This window comes from Phalacrocorax aristotelis, chromosome 17, assembly GCF_949628215.1.
Source record: "Phalacrocorax aristotelis chromosome 17, bGulAri2.1, whole genome shotgun sequence".
NCBI lineage: Eukaryota > Metazoa > Chordata > Aves > Suliformes > Phalacrocoracidae > Phalacrocorax > Phalacrocorax aristotelis.
In genome coordinates this window covers 4067005-4087759 of record NC_134292.1, presented here as the reverse complement: position 1 = coordinate 4087759, position 20755 = coordinate 4067005, and the positions used below count along the sequence as shown (strand labels likewise).

At 48.3% G+C, this 20755-nt stretch overlaps 1 protein-coding gene across 1 annotated transcript in view; it reads right to left on the bottom strand.

The window, feature by feature from the left end:
* PAPPA (pappalysin 1) overlaps positions 1 to 20755 on the bottom strand; it is a 181284-nt gene that overhangs the window by 20702 nt on the left and 139827 nt on the right. The window contains exons 15-19 of the mRNA XM_075111900.1: positions 15120 to 15303; positions 12326 to 12536; positions 11546 to 11717; positions 7984 to 8131; positions 5244 to 5353 (exon numbers count right to left, since the gene is read on the bottom strand). Of these exons, the coding sequence (XP_074968001.1) occupies positions 5244 to 5353; positions 7984 to 8131; positions 11546 to 11717; positions 12326 to 12536; positions 15120 to 15303 (825 nt within the window). The remainder of the gene's footprint in view (positions 1 to 5243; positions 5354 to 7983; positions 8132 to 11545; positions 11718 to 12325; positions 12537 to 15119; positions 15304 to 20755) is intronic.

The window sequence follows — 20755 nt, the reverse complement described above, 5'->3', positions numbered from 1 at the left end:
TAAAGGAAGCAGTTCAAGAGCATTTGAACCCAAGAATTAAACCAAAGTAGAAAAACTCAGGCATTTGCCTGCTGTATCCAAGGCCAGCCAGACAATAAGTAGAAGTGTACTTCCAAAGAGCATCTTGCATTCCCCTGGTAAGAAGCATCAATATTTACAAAACCTCTCGATACGTGTGAATGTGTGTGAGCATTTGGAACTAACAAAAGGAGCCGAATAGCCCTGAAACAGGCTTTTAATACTGGGAGGTTTCCAAGTGAGAGCAATCCCTTGCGGAAGATGCACTGACTACGTTCCTGACCCTCCCAGTATTAAAAACCCAGCACCTTCCCTTAGAGGAACAGATTGAAGGTGAAGTCTCTGCTAGGAGGGTGCTCTCCTAGAAGCTCTCGCTCAAGGTCATCTCAGTCCCAAGGGCTGCACAGTCTTTGGCTGGACAGCCTCCAGGGCACAGCCCTAGGCTGCTCGCCACAGCACAGGAAAGCCAGCTGACCTTATGCTAGATTAATCACAGGGTCAGTGGGACGTTCACATTGCTCTCGAGTGGGACCTGCCAATGGCTTAGTCCCATTTACTTTGCCCTCTCCTCAGCTGATACTTTGCTAGGCTGGTGGAGACCATTAGAGCTACTCCAGCTGAATTCAATCCTTCAATCTAACATTCACAGAGCTGCAAGCACGCTCAGGGAAGGGCCCTCGTCCATGGCCCTGATTCCTCTTGCTGGTCTTCCAAACGCTGAATTCCCACCACCCAGCCTGCGTGTACCCTCAAGCTCCTGCTGTGGTGTGTGTGGTGCAACAGGACCGGAGAGAGATTGTTCATACAGGGAGAGCCTGGGTTGGAAAATTGAGAAATTGGGGATGATTCAGGTTGCTGGGCATCGTTCCTGCCTCTTGTGGTGCTACCGGGCACAAAGGTGCCACAGAGTGCTGCTTGGCACAGCTGAGATAAACACACATATAAAAAGCAAGCAAGGAAGGATATAGGCAGCAGTACTGTAGGACGTGACCAGGATCCGATGGCGTCAGTGCACGCAGAAAGGAAGGTGGGCTTACAAGGCCAACAAAGGATGCAATAAGAGGTGGGTGGAAGGACCACATCCGACATGTGCCAGGCAGGGCACGGGGGATAAAGCCCATCTGGCTGCTGCCTCCGTGAGCTCCATCCCTTCCCCCTGCCGCCACGTGCTCCAAGCCGCTGCGGTGACATATGCTGCCCTCATGGCCCCCGCTCCCCTTATGCATCGGCTTCTGCAGCACAGCTGCCCCCCCGCGCGGGCCGTGCTGCGCAGCCGGGCGTATTGACTTTGGTCCTGTCCCCATCCCAGAAACGCCATCCAGCTACATCTGCGGTTTGGTGGCTGCGACTCCATCTGCCGCGAAGGGAGAGGAAGCGGGGATGCTCTCCCACAGTAGGTAACAAAGAGCCAAGAAAGCAAATCAAGCTGTCATTTTCTCCTTGTGAGGGAAGGCCTAGTGCCTCCGGTCACGGCGCTTCCCTCCCGTGGTGGGACTAACACAATGATGTCAACCATTTGCGGGCTGCAGAGGGGATTAGGTTTCCCCAAGAGAGGCCAGTGGAGAGCTCTCCTCCACCTTAGATGGGTCAAGTGTCCCCCAGGGCTAAAGCCCGTGACTGGCATCTACTGGTCTCAGCTAACTCTTTCCTCAGGCACTAAACGAACATGACAATTAACTGCGGGCTTAATGTCGCAGTGGTGAGGGGATCGGCCACTGCTGCCAAGGGAGGGGAGACACGGTGCTTTGTGCCTGTTCCCTCCTGTAGCTACAGACGGGGTGGGCAGTCCTGCCTTCCTGGGCACCGAGCTGCCGCACTGCAATAAGTCATTTCACCGCTCCGTGACTCGGTTTCCCTGCCTGCAAAATGAGCCCAACACTTAGAGAAAGAGGAGAGGAGAAGGAAGGAGGAAAACTGCAAAGCTTAAACGAATAGGGAAGTACTTAAAGAAAGTTCCCCTTAATGACTTCTGGACATCCAAAATCCCAGGCCTTGCAGTGCATATGGGAAAACACATTGCCAGTGGTAGGGCAGCATCCCAGGTGTGCGGAGGGGCTGTGGCCACACTCAGCCCCACTCGTAGGCAGGGTCGGGGCACGCCGACCCTCTCAGGGCTACCCTTGCCATGTGCCTGCACAAGATTTGGCCTGTTCCTGCTCAGCACAAAGGCAAGGACCCAAATTCAGACAACTTAAGAAATTAGGTGTCTGCCCTGTTTCTCCGCAGTCAGTGGGAAAGAGCTGTCAAGCTGTCTTTCTGAGACATTTCACTTTTTTCTCTCCACTGCCTGCATACTCAGCCTTGGCAGCTCTATCTATAGATGTCTTCAACAGCTCGCTGCCCCTTGCACACGCATGGTAAATGGGAAATCATGGGAACAGCAATTCTTGCTCTGAACATGGCCCACTGCAGAACAACAGGCGCACAAAAGATTTCAGGTGACCTTTTTCCCGCCCCACCCCCCCACCCCCACCCCCCCGCAGAAAATACTGGTTTGGAAGATACTACCAACTTACACTGATTTTGGCAAACTATTTCAGTCCCAGCAAAGCAACTCAGCCCAAACCTATTCTGAAAAACTCTACAATATTTAGACATTTTTCAAAATGATATATCTGTTGCTGTTGTTCCTTTGAGAGAACATTTAAAGCCTTTTTAATTTTCATTAAACAAAAAGTTTTAAAAAAACCCTTGGAAATGAAATGCTAAGTTATATTCAAACCAACATTGGTTTTTTTCTCCAATATTTTGGTTCACCAAAAATCACAACAATAACAAAGTCACTTTGATTAGGAGAAAACATTTTTTTTAATTTGACAGAACTTCCAGCAAACTGAAAAATCGAGTGATTGGCACAGCACTCCTCTAAACAGCCCCCAGAGGAGGGATGGTTCCCTCTTCCCACTTCGCTTCCATAACAGCTGTTGCTTGAGCAGCTACACACAAACATTTTTTTCTTGCTGGCTCTCCCTGTTTTATCTGTGCCTGTCCTCTCAAAGGTAAGCTCCAGAGACCGTCCTGCCTTTATCTGCTTCTCATACCGCACTCATTTGTACATTCCTTGTGCCTGAAATTAAGTAACTAAAAGTGTTTCCTTTGCGTCATTCAGGTACTTTGAGATCCACGAAGACTTGCCGTGTAAATGCAACCAGCTGCTCGCTTTACTCGTGCGGCACAACAGCAAGCTGTCACTCGCCGTAAACGGAGACACATATTATTAATGATATGTAACACACTGCCATGGGGACCTTCCCCTAAGGCATCCCAGTCCCGTCTCTCCGGGGTCTCCCCGGTCCTACCAGCAGCAGCGTTTTCCCCAGTGGCACCCCGCAAGGCACCGCTCCCTGCGGGTGACGTCCCCTTATCTGGGGACTTGAATAAGACGGATGTTTTACAGCTACCAAAAAAATCCCCTCCAGTGTGTCTCTGCATCATCCCGCTCATCTCCTAAAGGCTCCCCTCCACCTCCCAACACAAGTTTTCAAGCCTAAATCTCACCCTCTGGTTGCAAAGTGTTTGTGGGGTTGAACTTTTATCCGCTCACAGCCTAAAGCTCCTGCAAGATCCTCACCATCAGGGCAAAAAAGGTCTTATTTACCACTGTACTCTTGGAAACCATGATTTCTCCTCCATCCCTCCCTCCCCTCTTCTCCCCCTTTACTACTCTATGTTTTCCCTGCTGCCTAATGAGCCCTCCAGAGACCTGCAGGTATAAAACTCGTTACAGCTCCCTCTGCGTACCCGCATCAATAAATGAAGGAGCACAGCAGAGAACGGGAGGGAAGCTGTCACTTTATTTCACCATGAATTACAAAACCACTTTAAAGTCTAGCACTCGGGAAAGGGCCAGTGAGAAATTGCCCTAATACAGAGATAGGGGTTTTCTTTATGTTTCATGCCAGAAACTTGGCAAAGCCTAGGCTTAGGCAGTAATATAATCTCAGCGTCTGAAGTGAATGGGAAGCTGGGAAGGACACCGCGAGCTTGTTGTATTCTCTGGACTTAGGTTCCCCACACCTTTCCAGGATTTATTCTATTGCTCTGTGTGAAATAGGGAAGTATAAAGTGGTGGAGATTTTTGGAGCGGCTCTCTATCCACGGCCAAGAGCAGATTTCAAAAAATCCCAAACCCTGTGTACATATTTAGAGAAGCAAACAGACTGTCAAAGCTGCTCAGGACATGCTGGGGCTGTGTTGTCTATTTGTTCTCCTCCTCAATGAAGTTCAAGTGTGCAAAATAAACTCTTGCAAAGCCAGGGCCAAGTACGTAAGAGCTGACTGCGTTTGCTCAAGCACCACCAGCAACCTGCACCCTGGTGACACGTGATGTGCCAGCATCTTCCGACATGCACTTGAGCATGTCCAGATAAACGTCTACACCTGCAGGAACACTGTGTAGGCACAAGCGCCTGGTTACACGCATTTCTAGGTGGGAGGGCACATTCGTGTAAATGGCATGAGGGTTTTCAGAAAGAGGTAACTGGTATCCAAGCGTAGGCATGAAGCCAAGCAGCTACTTGCTGCAAGTGGCACACGTGTGCAGGGGTGAGCGTGTGCGCAAGGCGCTGTACATGGGTGTGCGTGGCCCCGCCAGGGCAGGCCGGTGCCGGTGTGCGCTGGAGGACGCACAGGACAGCGTGCCATGAGCGGTTAATGCTGCCTGTGCGTTTGCAGCAGGCAGGAGGAAGAAGCGGTGACCTCTGGAAGGGGCTGTGCTGAGCAGGCATCTCTTGCATGCGGGCGAAGGGGCGGGGGGAGAACGGGAGAACTCAGCCAGCTCTGCTGGTTCGGGAAATGAAATACCCTCTGTATCAGCTTCTTTTGTCATCCAAAAGCAGTGCAGGAAAATCCAGCCCTACCACCCAAAGAATGCAAAATACTGAACAGGAGGAAGAAAATAAAACCTGGCCAGTGCCCTTTCTCTCACTGTCCTTCACATCTTCCTATGTAATGAATCGTGTTTCCAGATCAGACCCGCTGTAGGTGCTGGCTGGATCTGAGCACACTGATTTGGGGCCTTTACCTTGAACTGACTTTCACTGAGAAATCAGCTTGGAGAGAAAGCCACCATGTTACTGAACAATATACAAACAAACATCAGGAATCCCAAAAGGCAACATTCCCCACGCATTCCCCTCACTGAATGAACCACAGGTGACACTGTTCACTCACTGCACATAAAAGTGCAACATGGGATATAGTTAGTGAGACCATCAGGCACTGACCTTCACTCTTTGAGGGTTCATCCAGTGCTGGATGTCTTGCACGGTCTCATTCACGCGCAGGAGGATGGGCTCGTGACTGTGATCCAGACATGAGGTGGTGCACTCCGCGCCTGCACAAAACACGGAGAAGATAAAGCTAAAGGATAAAGCAAGCAGCTTCTGACCCTTTCAGCATCCTTCCAGCTGAAGGACAGGATTAGGGCTCGTTTTTCCTAAATTGCAATTAGCAGTCAACCATAACTATCACATATCTTCTAGCCACACATGAAACGCTGAGTACAACCCTGCGCCTCAGCAGGAGACCGTGGGGGTGGCAGAGATTCCAGGGCCTTTTTGTATGAGCTGCATATCGAGGTATTTCTCTGGCTATTAACTCCAAGAAGGGGGTCAGGTTTTGTGCTTTCAGATCATCAGAAAATGTGAAGGCTTTTCCATTTTAACTGCTCTTTCAAGCAATGGGACTGATTAAGCAGAGGCTGTTGAACTCATCTCACCTATGACATGACAAAAACCTACCGTTTGATCTGTCAAATTTACGGACCTTCAATACTAATCTTTTGAAGGGTGACCAAGCCTAATGATATTGCAGACGAGCTATCACCTAACTCCCAGAGTTGATAAGAGGTATGCAGAGACGTAATGATGGCTTTGTTCACACATAAACCTGCTTTTTCTCTGATTAACTGTCATGCCCAGTGGGAATCCTGTCCTTTCTTTATTAAAACATGCTGCGATACTCTGCAGCAATATCCCAGAGCCCTGTGGTGACACAACCATAAGCCCTAGTGTGTTGGACCATTACCATTTCCCCCCTGGAAAATCACTCTTGAATGGCACAGCTGCTGCAAACATGTCATTAGGATTTCTGCACTCCAATCAGCGCTGGGGGAGGAATTAATCTCCATGTTGGTTTGGAGAGCTGAACCTTTGGCTCAACACACACCTCAGCCTGGAAGGGCAGATTAGGTGTCTGAGGAATTACCGAAGGTGTGTGGGATTCATAGTGACCATGACTGGATGCTATTATTTTCCCCACCTGCTTCTGCCTTCTCACATACTCCCACATGGAGGAGTCAGTGGGAGCAGAGCAGACCTGGGCTGTTGAGCCAGCAAGACGGGGAGCGCTTGGGGTTTGTTTTGCTTTCCCAGCACATGTGGCAGAGGCTCCACGGACCCGCTGGATGAGGCCCGTTGACACCAGCCCCATTGCGAACAAGCGGCAGGAGAGCGCCTTCTCGTAAGGGCGCTGATCAGGCTTCCAAAAACACAAAGAAGAGAAGAAAACCCCAAGAACCTGATCCAGAAAGGTGGTGCTGGGCGAGCCTAACAAAGTGCGTGGTATGTCTCCATCTGCTGAGGATAAGAGCCAATGGCTGCTGTGCCCTTGCCGAGCTCTTCCTCCCTCCTCCAGGAGGATCTGGCCCATGAGTCCCTCGCCGCCGTGATGGCCGCGTGGTCCCATCCCAGGATCAAGCCCACTGGATCTGGGATTGGCACCTGCTGGCTGCTGCCCCGGCAGGGCTGGGAGAGGACTGAGGGCTGGCAGGCGCCCGCTGCGTGGGCAGCTGCAGACCCTCCTGCGTCCAGCTGTGAGATGCTCCCCTGCAAACCAGGAACTGGTATTTCTCTCCTTGCTAAAACCTGGCTGGCCCCGGGAGGTAACCTCGTCTCAAGGGTAAAACACCTTGCCACATTAAGAGTCGCCACAACCTGCTTGCCGCTCACTCTTCTGCGCTCCACCATGCTATTTACGCTTACGGAAAGGAGCAGGTCAGAATTGTTTTGATATATGATCTGTAATTGGCATCATTACAGAGCGGTGATCTCATCCAGGTTGTGTTCTCCTCCCCAGGGAAGGAACACAAGGAGGCTCGTGGTCCCTCGCATGGCTGCGATATAATGAGGGAGCTGCGCAACGAGGAAACTTCTCTAAGTTCAAAGGGACGGGCGGAGGGAGGAGGGGGCTGGCAGGGGCTGGGAGTGGGGCTGCAGGAAGGGGCCTCATGGGTCTGCGAGGGCTGCGGCCAGTGCAGATCCCGTTGCAGCCCTTATTGCAGGGACACCTCAAAAACGGGGGCTGACAATACAAAATAGCATGTACAGTCCAGTGTGTGGTCTGTCCCTCCCTCTGCCTGGGTGACACAAAGCAAAGCTGGGCGCAGAAAGTCATCACTCCTTGCAGAGTGAGCAGGCACCCCAGAAGGAAAGGGGAAATCACACCCTTACAACAGCTCCTAAATAATGGTCATGCCAAAGGGGATGCTCGACTGGTCTCATATTCTTTCTGAAGAGGCCTGAATTAGCCTGGTGCTGCGCTTCCCTGCCAGCTCCCTGGGCGTGCATGTGTGCCTGCAGTTGAAGGAGGAGGACACTGCAAAAGTGTAAGAGCGAATGCAGGCACAATCTCTCCCTGTATTTTGAGGACTGGATGTGTCTCTGATGTAGTCTGGCATCCTGGCTGCCCATTGAACCCAGATGGCCAAGGAGGGGCACGATGAAACTGGAAGCGCTGCAAGGAGCAGGAGATCAGAGCATGTTACATGATACCTGGACTCTCAAAGCTTCACGTTTCCTAACAGCCGTTCCCTGAAAAGCCTCCAAAAGTGACTCCAAGGACTGCAGGCTCCTTCCTTCCTCCCTCTCGTTCCCATCCTCTCCCTCGTCTCCTGTCCCACTGCTCCCCACTCCCACCTGAGCTGCATCTCCCCGTGGCAGAGAGCCGGGGCTGGTGCTCACAAACCTATGCCGTAGCCGCCGGCGCACTGCAGCTTCAGGTGGCTGTTGAGCTGCGTGGGCAGCGTGCACTGGCCCTGCATTTCCCTGCAGAGATGAAAGGAGCCACTCCAGGTGCCATCTTTCCGGCAGTGAATCACATTGCTTCCACGGCCCTGGGAACGAGAGGAGATAATGAGGATGGTTACAAAAACAACAGCAAAGACTGGCTGACAAGTGAGAAGCTGGCAGAGCTGAGCTGGGAGCAAAGTTCTGCTGGAGCTGGAAGAGCCCCCGGTTGGGACTGCCAGCCTTGGGGGGCAAGAAGGAGTTTTCTTCCAAAGAACAGAAAAAGGAAACCTGCATTGCATACAAACACACATATGCCTCTTCCGTGCAATGCAATGTCTTTACAAGGCCCTTGCAAGGTCTCTACCTTAAAATAGACCCACTCCAGTTGAGATAAAGGTGCGTTCACGCCATTTGCCTTCTTTCTCGTTGAGAGGTTTGCGTTGAATGCAGACAACCTTTTCCCTCTTCCCATTTTCTAACTAGTTGCATCATCTTTGTCTCAGAAAAGAAAGAATCCCCAATGGCCATCTGAAGGAGGAAGGAAAGCGGGACACGAGCAGGGATGCTTAGCAGGGCAGAACAGGCTCTTTAGAGCTTGGCTGCCTTGAGTGACAGCAAGCAACGAGGCTGAGACAGCCACGCAGAGGGACAGGTGGAAAGGAGGAAAAAAATCCTCGGGTGTGGGAATGGCCAAGGAACAGAATATGACATTTCTCTTATAGAAGAGATTCTCTGTATGATGCTGAAGAATGAATACAAAAGTCTGAGGGGAAATATCATGCCCTTTAGAAACAACAAAGGAGCGCACAGGCAATCTTTTGTCAGATCTATCCTTGTGGCATTGGGGATTTCTGCACAAGCTGTTCTGCAGGATCTGCGAGCCTAAGTGCCACGGGGTAATGTGGGACATTCAACAGGAGGATGTCTGGTGTGGCTGGGCTCCAATCCTCCTGCGGGGGGCCTTGCTGGGTGGGAGAACCATGCAGGATCTCTGCTTCTCCTCACCCGTTTTACATGCCAGGCATGTTGCCTGCAGTCTACCCACCCTGCTCTTGGAGACTGTGCTGGATATCTTTGGGGATCCTTTAAGAGTGCTGCCTGCACTGGGATCCCAGCAGGGCTGCTGAACTTTTCTTACGAGCTCTTCCCCAAGACCCACACCCGTCATTGCACAGGGATCTGCACAAGCCCCCGGTACCAGCGTTGGAAGATTGCTCAGCCTTCACAGTTAGTCTTGTCCTTAGTATCTTAATGCTTTTTTTGCTCAGCTTTGTTGATGAACACAATGTTTAGTGAGATGCAAAGTGGTCTTATCAGCAGACTACTGCGTGGGACCTGCTTCCCCTTCTCTAGACATCTGGCCATTGCCAGAAGTAATAAGAAAATCATATGAAAGGATAATGGACCAGATGGACTAAGGGTGTGATCCAGCTTGGTGACTCTCACCTAAGGGCCAGTTTAGCAGAGACTGATTAATTTAGATCTGACTGTTCGTATGATTTGTGCACAATATTCAGAAATGGAAGACCCTTGCTCTGGGTGTCAGGGGAGGTACCTGCTTAAATGACCATTACGTTCCCGGTGATTAAGAGATGCCATATGTACAGCTGAGTAATGATCTTTCAGCGTGGTGACAAATTCAGGAAGAGATCGCTAAGTGATAATTGAGCACAATTTGCTGTTTTAGCAAGTGTGGTGCACTTCCATTGCAATTTGCATGCCAGGGCTCAAGCACGATTTTTAAAGGTGAGCCATGAAACCTGATTTATTTTCCTGGAGCTGGCTGTGCTTGAGGGTACTATCGTATAGTTTCTGCAACATACTCAGAGATCCCAGGATATCCATTGCTATAGTAACATACTGTCCATCATCCCCTGACCTGCAAAATCTCTTGTGAAAATCCCTGCTGGGTTTCTTGCTTGGATGCAACGTGCATTATCACCTTATATAGCTGAGAGAGACTTAGTGGGGTTTAATCCTTAAATAATTAACACCTCTCAAGTGGTTCTGGCTTGTGCCAGGAGTCCTCCCTCTTTTTCTGTAGGCTATTTTCTGGGATATCTGGAAATACCTTTCTCTGCAAATCCCTTCTGCAAGATGTTATCTGCTCCTTTGCTCGAGGTACTTTTGTAGCTGAACAGTCACTACACTCTTCCTTATAGTGAACAGAGACACAGTTGTATCTCTCACTTTCCACAGCTCGCTTCGTTATTGCTGTAACCCTGACTCCACTGTTTGCTCCTCTTCACGTTCAGCTCATTTAAAAGCAAACACAAACCCGTTATACCAGTTGTCATTACCCGGGTGGCCCCAGTTTGCCTGCATGGCAGCGATGGTACACGCCTTCAGCCTTCTAGATGCACAGAGCCACAGACGCATTATCCCAGAGTTCGCACCCAAACTGCACCCAACTCCTCGTTTCACAAGGCTCGTAACCTCTTGTAAGCCTTATACAAGGCAACCTTTTTCAGGTGCCCTGATGTGAAACGCATGGGCTCTGCCTGCTGTCCCCGTGAAGAGGGCAGGCCAACCTGCCAGGGAATGGGGGCAGCAATTGGCTTTTAACGTTCGGAGCAGGTATCAGAGGTGTCTTTCAGATCACTGGCCCTAGGGCAGTGTTGGTGCCTTTTAATATGGCCTTGGAATCTGGAACGATATTAAAAGTGCTTTGACAGAGCCCTCCCTGCTCCCTGCAGTGCATGTAGCATCAGCAGCTTCTACATCCCCACTTTCTCTTCCCAAGTGTATTAAGCAGCAGTGCACTTCTGGGAGAAGTTATTTATCTCACAAACTATAATTACCTCTGGCAAGGAAAACACACAGAATCACAGAATAGTAAGGGTTGGAAGGGACCTCTGGAGATCATCTCGTCCAAAACTAAGCATTTCAAACAAGATACTAAAGGCCAGACCTTCTTGTATCAGTGAACACAGCTCCTAGGAAGTCAACACGCTGATTTATGCCAGTTGAGGATCTGACCCCTGATGCGGAATGACACCTTCACAGCCAAAAAAAACATGAACGTCTAGAGACAGTTCACCTGAATAGTTGTAATCCTGATAAAGTTGAACTATCATACGGCACACATACATATACTGATAACGAGAAAAAGAATCGGAGGGAAAAGCGAGGTAAAATGGAATGAACAAACAGGACAAGTGCAGGTAACTCATACCCTGCTTACTGTCATTCATTACTCCTTGTTTTCTAGCTAGATCATAGAGCCACTGAGGCAGATTTTTCAGCCACTTATTGTCTGGAAACAGTAAGTCACTCACTGCTAGTCCTCTATGGGTAACAGTTAATACCATTACTACTATCATAAAAATAATATTTTCAGGCTCTTCACAGTAGCTGTCTCTCCCTACTTTAATTACATATATCCCTCCTCCGTTTCTCTGTCTGTGGTCTCAGAAGAGCTCAATGGCACTCGGCCCATCCAAGATCAGGGTCCTTGTAGGATGTATGATAAAACCACGCTTGTATGGACGGTTATAGTTTGGATACGAGAGACTTACCGACTGATTGTCATCATCTTCGCACTTGATCCGGCACTCGCTGTTGAACTGGAAGCCGTTGGAGCACTGGTAAAGCCCATGAAACTTGGAAGGCGGAGGGTCACAGGTAACGGGCACGCAAGCGCCCGGCAGCCACGTGCCATCTTGCGTGCACTGGATCTTAAAGGCTCGCCTTTTTGTGCAGAAAAAAACAAGACCATTTAGTGAGTGGCTGAGTCAGCTAAGAGCCTCTAAAGCCTGTGAGCTCTGCTAGCAGGTTGCAGGGGATGGGTGTGCTTGAGCTTTTAACACTTGGGGAACAAGCCGTGAATCTGCGTCATGAGGTCTCTGAGCAAAAATAACGATTATTTGCAAAGCCAACATTAGGCTGCCCAGCCTAAACGCCTCTTTGGGCCTTGGACATATCTCCCAAAAACTCTGCTTCCCAGGCTTGTGGGCTGTGGTTGGTTTGAAGTGGGTTTGTGCGGAGTCAGAAGTATACGATAGCACTAACCCTTTCCTGCAGAGTTTCAAAGGGGACTCCCCAGGCTGCATATCAAAGGGGTATTTCTAAGGTGAGGTCTGTTTTTTGAGCGCTGGTTAGGATTTTCAAAGAAGCCTAAGTGTGCTCGGTGCCTAAATCCCCTTGAAACTGCGCAACTATCTGCCTGAAGGAATTGCTCAGTGATATTCACTTCAGCACATATAGTCTGTTATAAACAGCCCATCCCTCTCCCAAAATCATTTTAACTCATGGCTTTCTGAATCATGCTGACTGCATGGCATAACTCTTTCACGTACTTTCTTGCTTTTCTGGAGGATCCAGGGACATGGTAACCTGGTTTGCATTTGTACTTGCAAAACGAGCCCACTTTGTGCTTATCTTCTCGGCAACGAGTAGTCTGGAGATCTGCATTCGGGACGATGGAGGGTGCTCGACACATCAGCTCACACAGGGCCTCCGGAAAGGACCACAGCCCATCCTCCATGCAGGTCAAGTTGCTGTTGTTTCCTAAGAACAGCGAGCAAAGTTAACAATGTTCAGCAGGACTATTTTTTTGAAATGTCGTTACACCCATAATATATCAAAAGCCACTTCAGTTCGTTTGACAAATTCAACTGTGTATGTCCTATGCGTTTTCTCTTTCTAGATGATGGCATTAAATCATTAAGGACTCTGTTTCGAGATGACAGGCAGAGAGTGCTTATTTCAGGAAATGCTGTAGGATAGGGGAAGCCACACTGGCTTTGTAATCTTTTATATTTCTCTTCCTTATTTTGTTCTTCTCTGAAAGGAAGCTTGCTTCACACATCAACCCCCTCCTCTCCAAAGTCATGGCATTAACAGAGGGTTTGGTGCCATTACATTCTTCATTCTGCTTCTGTGTTATATCTCTTCCCTGAATCTGTCCTTTTTATTTCAATTTCGAGCCTTTTGGAGCAGCATCTGTTAGTATTAGAGTCACTAGTCCAACACAATGAGGAGCCATTCTCAGCTGGGGACTCTCAGTCCTTGGGGACTACTGTGATAAATACGATTCATAATACTCATTAGAGACTCGTTTTCCTTAGGAAGCTTTCTTGGCCAGCATCTCAAAGGTAAAAGGTACAATAGATCTATTTGCCTCTGCTATGACCTACTTGACTTCAGAAGGTTAAGCTAAAAGTAGCCTAGTCTCAGTGTATTTTACATTCTTTGTTATTTTATACTGTATGTTGAAAAGGAATAAGCTTTTCCTAAGAAACAAAGCACAGCTATGAGCCACTAACCCTTCAAAAATCCCTAATACTCTATTGAAATCCCCGAACACTGCTGCAGGAACTCTTCTCAACCCACAAGGCACATTTTCAACAGTAAGCCAACTTTGGAGTTATCCCAAATAATACTGACAAACTGCTAACCCCAGAGCAATGCCATCTCTCTGAGAGGGAAGGAAGAGAGCCGGGGCATGAGGCTGAAATTCAAAGAAAAAGAAAACAAAAGGCTCTGGAGGGCTCAGGAAGGTATGTGTAGGAGCCCTCCTGCCCTACCCACAAAGATAAGAGAAGCCGCATTAAATCAGCCCTGGCTTTCTCTCTCCCCTCCCCAACTGCAGATGATTGCAGAGGTATTTTGTGCAGAAGGGAGCTCTTTTCTAGAGCACCAGCATGCTCCTCTGCTCTGACTCACGCAGCAGCTCTGCAGACCAGCCCTGGTGATATCATAGTTGCCACTGCAAAGTGATAAGCTGTGACATTAGCAACAGTGGCTGTCATGACGTCAGTGATTGAATTAGGCATGAGTCATTCGAACGCCATTCTCCAGAAGCTTAGTGACCACATCTATTAGTCATCACCGATGGCTGTACACCAAATGATGCCTTTACCTTACAGTTCACAGAGTTTCTGGACAAAAGTGAAGTGATGCTACACACCACAGCTGCACCCCCTGACCCGGGGGTTGGCTATCACCCTCCAGCTACCTCCACTGGAGGCATCAGCTGAAGCTCTTGTTGGTCATAATGAATATCATTGTTTTCACCACCCCCTCAAAAAAATTCCAGGCATTTTCAATGAAAAAAACACCTCTTGTTGAAGATGACCCTCTGAGTGTATGGGCAAAAAAAGGGAATTCTTTGATAAAAATCTCCCCTTTGAGTAGTCTTAACTTTCACTGCGTGTTGGCTGCTTGTGGTTACCCTCCTAAATCAGAGTTAAAAGAATTAAGCAATTTGGTTATATATGAAGAAGTCACCATATCCTTTCACTGAAAAGAAGAATACTTCCAGTGCAATGAATCCTAGCAGAAAAAGTGAGACCACATGTACGAAAAAAGCTTATACAACATTTGTACCTGCGTTGACAAGAGCAGTTAAGAATACCCCGCTGCAAGATGACAAGTTAATTTGGCTGTAATGTTCCTTCAAATACAGTGATACCTTTTCTTGTTTCCTGAGGACCTGACCAAAAAGGGTGATGTGCCAGTGAGCAGAAGAGTTGATGATGGTGAGAAGATGATGGGGATGCTAGCAGAAAAGCAGCAGGGAATAAGGTAAGGGAGGAAAGGAAAGAAGGCAGAAAAGTGTGTTATTTTTAAGGAAAAAAATTGTAGAAAGTCCCAAACAAGCAAAGGAGAGAAAGGTCAGATGAAGTGTGGAAAAGGAGGTGTGATGGGTAGACTAGGAAAAATAGCGATGGGGGACTGTGCCACTGGGACATGGGACTTTTCAGTCTTCTCCTGCCCTTCCAAATACATGGAGGAGGCATAGAAGGGAGGCAGACACAGAAAACAGAGAAGGCATGGGAAAGAAGATGAGAGAGTTCAATTTGATTTATCCCCATGACTTTTCCATGTTTTGGTTGTATGGAAGCAATATTCACTGTCATTACTGCCTGGCCAGCCGTGATCAAGGCAAGGTCAAAGGAAGGTAATAGAGAGATGCAAAGGAACTTAACTTCTAAAATAAATAAACCTTCCCGGAGAGTCTCATAATTCTTCATACTTAAAATATCATGAATAATTCTAAAACAACAGTGAGAGTAACATATATTACTAGGAACAGTCTGTGTTAGCTGTGCGGCTATCCCCAGGTCACTGCACAGATGCCCTCAATACCTTTCAGAAGAGCAGGAGGTCGGCAAGTGAAGGAGCATTTCTTGCCAAAGGTGGTCCCCTCGCTGCAGTTGTAGGTCGCTGGGTAGACATGGTACTGGTCTGGGACACCGCAGTCCACAGGCTCGCAGGTCACCTGCTTGTTCCACTTCCCATCCGTGCAAGTCATGGTGATGCTGGTCTCCATCTGGAAAAAAGACACATGCCTACAGCTACCACAGCCGGCAAGGGAGAGATCAAAACCATTTCAAGCCTATTTATTTTGGCTCTCAAGTCAAGCAAAACTGGGCCTGATCACTACCATCATCACCTGGACAGCAGCTACTAAAAACACCAAGTCCCACAAAAAATGGTGTAAGAGCACCAGGATGTATTCCTGTCACCTCTGGAGCGAGACACCAAAGCGCTTCCATACAAAGAGCGGAGCACTACAAATAATCAGAACTCTTGTCTGCATCGCCTCCTGAGACGAGCTGGGAAAGCTACAGCTCTGCCCTGTGATCAGAAAGCAGCACGCAAGTCTGAGCTGTTTGGAGCTGACAGCTATCCCCGGTCCCTGTCACCTTTGCAGTGACACAGCCACTCCACGGGCATCCCCATGTAGTTCTGAATAGTCAAACGCACTCTTGGGTTTGAAGTAAAAGCCAACCTGACATGAACCCATTTGGGACTCCATCCCAAGGCTCTCCCAAGAGGTGTCAGTGACCCTTGGACTGGGGTACCGAGGGAGGTGGCCTGGGCCATGCCAACATCATGTTCAGATACTGACAGCTGCTGCTACGGCTTCTACTATCAGCGTGTCCGAGGCTCCGGATGAGATCAGGGCACTGCTGCCCTGGCACTGGCGACACGCACACCTGAGAGACAGCTTCTTCCTGGAGGAGTTTGCAATGGACAGACCCAAGAGCATCCTGCCTATACATTCACCTGGCACTTGAGAAGCTTGACTACAGAGTCAGTACCTGTGCTCTGACCTCCCTAATGTCACTCTTACTACACAGCTACACAGATGCTATGCTTCTGTGGATTTGAAGAATAGTCCAAACAATGCAGCACATTGCAAGCCTGAAGTGCCAGGGAGAGAGGAAAAAAAAAGGGGGGAGGTAAAGGAGCCACCCATCCAAAGCTAAGAAGAAGGACAAGTTGTTGGCAAAGAGAACAGAATAAACAACTTTTAACTTTCTAATTAAAAAGGGAAAATTATTAAAAACTATAAGTGAAGAATCTGAAAGAAGGACTCTTCCCTCCACACCAGAATAAAGAGAGGGACAGAAGAAAAAGAAATGTGAGAAACCCAAACACAAGAAGGGGAAGATGCCAGCGAGGAATCTGACCAAGCCGTACAGCAGCACTCCTCTGCCTCCAGGGAATATTTTATTCAGGGCTGGGACGCTCACAGGAGATTTGCACCGCCGACCATTGATCTGGGTTTATAAAAGGAAGGGGAATTTTTCTAGCACACATCAAAGGGACCTGGATTCCCTTTTTGCAAAAACACCCTAATGGTTTCAACAGAAGTTCAGACCTGTCTCCCTTTGATATATGGTTGCATTCAGAATGGAAAAAGCAGTCCCAGAGCTGAGAAACTGGACACTTCCCAAGTGGGCACAAAACCCCTTTTCTAGACCGTGGAGTTTATTTAAACAGGGAGCACTGCTGATGGAAAAAAATGTCTTTTCTACAAATTTAGAGTAGCACATTCTGGGATTCTCAGAGCGCTCAGGTGAAGGGACACCCTGTGTTCTCATTCCCAATCATTTCGCTCCCCAGTGGCAGTTAATTCTGCCTTTGTGGCTTATCAGAATATCTGCACTATTAACAAGTATGTATCTTCTGTAGGCAGCGGATGACTTGGAGATGCCTGTGCTTGCAGGAAGTCACGGTGTGATGGCCATAGGAGAAGGGATGAGACAGCATACTTCCAGCTCTTCACAGCGCATATGCACAGCAGCATCACCACCACATTTGCACGCCAGGCTGGGCGGCTCCAGCATTCAGCAAAGCCTCCATTTCCCTTCACATCAAATAACACTCCAGCACCGTGGCTACCGGGCACCTCGACAGCAGGAGGTTAAAACACAAAGCCAAGCTATTGATGTCAGGGGCTATCCAAATGTTCTGGAAAAGACATGGGTCTTGCACTGTATCTTGCTGGATGCTGCATCCACACTGACCACAGGGAAGCTCTGTCAGTGATAGGAGATTCCGCTCCAAGAATTCAGCTATTAGTGTTGGTGTGATCTAGTGTAGGAATAAATGATTACTTCTACTAGCTGATACTGGCTGCTGAGACACAGTATGGTGCACAAGGGAGTTCCTCTAACGACAGGATAGCACATCAGGTGTACCTCTACAGAACACCAAATAAATAGTGCAAATTCAGAATCCAGAATATAACGCAAAAAATTTAGAAAGAAGCAGTATCTGTGCAAGACAGTCACACCTTCCAGAAAACGGGCAAACCCATTTTGCCCAAGCTAACACTTGTGAGAAGATTTCAGCTGCAGCCGTGGTCTTTGTTAGCAGGAAGCAGCAGGACACTACAGCCTGCTGGAAATGCAACGTGCCTGGGGTGGCCCCTCCTTGGAAGGGATCCCTCATCACAACTGTACGCCCACGGCACTCTATTTCTGCCCCTCTCTAGACCTTGATGTGACAAATAAAAGTCTCTTCATGTTTTCATCTCTGGGTTTTTCCCCATGGTACTTTCCCAACCAAAACACTAACCAAATCTGGTAGAATCACTTTCTTACAGACCCATACGGCTTTTCCTCTTCCTGGCCGACTGCAGGGCCGTTTCCACACAGAGAAGCTATGCCCATGCGGGTAAGACCCTGGCTTCTCAGCTTTTTCCAGTAATTTGTTCCACACTTTGTATGATGGAAGCTGAGGTTGTCAGGGTCAGACATAATAATGGCGCATTTTAGAGCATGTCTATCATGTCATCACTTCAAGCAATAGGAGCACATGCATTTCTGCAGCAGAACATAACAGGGAACATTCCCCGCAATGGAGACAAAGGCTAGTGGCTTTGACTGAACGCAGGCAGGACAGCCCTAACGTGGAAATTATTGCAGATGGCACCCACCAGCTTTCAGTTTCTCCCTCTTGTGAAGTCCCACCCAAAGGTGGGATCATTGCAGGGCAGGACTCCAGGCTGCTGAGCGGGAGCCCGGCTCTCCCCAGCACCACGCTGCACCTCGGGGGTATTCCCAATCGACAGCCTGAGCAGTGCCGCCTTTGGCTCTGTGGCAGCATCCGCATCTCCCACCCGAAGCCTGAGCAGGCACGTGCCTGTTTCGCCTGTCTGATCTGACAAGGTCACCCAGCTCACAGCAGTCCATACGAAGCACTTGGCTTTCTCATCTGGTTTATTAGCTGTCACTTTGGGCACTTTGTGCTGCTTTGACTGGCATCACAGCAACCGCTTCCCTTCATGTCCTGCCTTCCAAAAGAGGCTTATGCAAGGAGGCGGGGGGGGGAGGCAAGGAGGAGAAAAGAGGACAAAAAAAGAGGGCCTCCAAAGATACAGCGTGCAGTACAGTGAAGAGGATGCAAACTTAAACAAATCTGGTGCCAGAAAGATTTGTTTCTTGGGACTTTTAACAGCCTGGGAGAATTCATGTCTCCTTCCTGCTGCCCAAGATCGCAGCCGGCTCCTTCTTCAAGCGATGCTTCACGTGTGAAGTTTCCTCTCCTTAAAAATGAACAGCTGTGCCCTCCCCTCTAAGTATTCTTCCACTTCTGCCCACTACTGTGCCTCTAATTGAACCCACATGAGCCGCGCTTTCTTTTCCTGGCATGATTGATGATGCCTTTGCACAACATTAGGGAGCTGCTGGGTTTTAAATAACACCTCTTGACCAGAGCAGCAGTGGTGGTAGCTTCAAGGAGAGATGACAACAAGTAACTGAATGAGCGGGGCTTTCAGCGAAGGACAAGGGGGAGGAAAACAGTGAAAGACAAAGGGGGAAAGGGGGAGAAGAGAAGAAAGAGTGATGGAGTTGTCAGGGGGTGGGAAGAAATTGGGGGGAAATGAAAACATCCCGAGATCTTCTTTGTGAGAAAGATACACGAAGGATTTTGCTCCATCACTAGGCAAACCCGTTATTGTTGTTGTTGCTGAAGTCCCTAAATGAGGAGAGGCCGAGAGTCTGTAAACAGCTCAGCTTCTTTTTTTATTATTTGCAAATAGCAAACAGTTTCTACTGCACATAGTGCTGACGGTTTTTAGGGTTTGGTGATTTTATGGAGTTTTAATAGAATTTGGGAATGGGAGCTTCTCAGAGAGCAGAGATGAATGAATTTTTTGCCCTAAGACTGATTAAAATGGTGGCTTCAGAAGACACAGAGGCCAGAAAGTGCAGAAACTGTTAAGAAGATTTTCAAAGACCCCTTAGATGTAAAAGATTGATTTGAAATGTGACTTGTGCCCCTACGTCTGAGGTGCTTTTGAAAATTTTGCTTTTAATTCTCTGTTCACCCCTTTTTTCTGTCTTTCAGTGAAATATGGAAGACAAATGTGGTTCAGATGCTAAACCAGGGTGTTTTCACTATTCTGTCAGTCATCTTCATCAGCGTGCAGTGGTCATGGGCCACCGATGTTCAGTCTGCTCTTTGAGACATTGCACCTCACCTCAGCCTCCTTCCTACCCAAGAACGTGAAACATTAGCATATGCAAAGCTACTTTCCTTCCTCCTCTTCTTTGTGTAGGCCACACTGCCATGGTAAATGAGAAAAAAAAAATAGCTCTAGACCCTAAAATTATTTAAACAAGCAAAATATCCAACTAAATGACAACAGTGGAACTACCAACAGCTTTGTGCAAGGTTCCTCAATCGTGGCAGAAGGTCCCTCTGGCCGTAGATAACAACCCACATGCCCTATCTCATATCCAAAGCCTTGTGATCAGAAGAGGACCTGAAGCTGGGAAACAATTCTGAAAGGAGCACAACGCAATTCCGTACAACACAGTACGAGGAATCCAAACCACGGATTCTGGACTTTCTTGGATAATTCATATCTTGTCTACATGTTCCCCAAGTTCTGCTTTGGAGCACCTGACACAAAGAAATAAAACAAGATGATAGTGAAAGAAACTGTCCATTTTTTTTCAACCAAGCTCTGAAGCACATGAATAAACTTTTAAAGCACGTTTCATGTGCTTAGCTGAACATGGCTATCTTTATGATGCTCCAGCTCCTTCTCTGATTTGAACACTGAATGCACAGCACTGAGCAAAACAAAGCTATTGGCCTCAGGGGTTTTATCAGAGGAAAAAAGATGATGAAGTGCAATAGTAGACCAGGGTGAGAGGAAGCATATTTGTAATAGGCAGTGAATCACGTTAGCTGGGGTGCTAAAGTCCTCCACTCCTGTCACATGAGTCTGATCAAGGCTCTGAAACCAAACATCTCAGAGCAAACCCATATACAGTTGGCTGAGCCTCCCCAAAAGGTACTTCTTGCGTTTAAATAACACAGCACTGGTGAAACATGTTTAGGCTGTTTTATTTGGTTTGGGATTCCTGTGTGCTCAATGTACAGATCCCTTCCAACTATTTCCTGGTTCAGCCATTCAGACTCGTTTGAGAACTTGTTTTCTGTTCTGTAAAAATGCTCAGCTGGAGCTGGGGTTC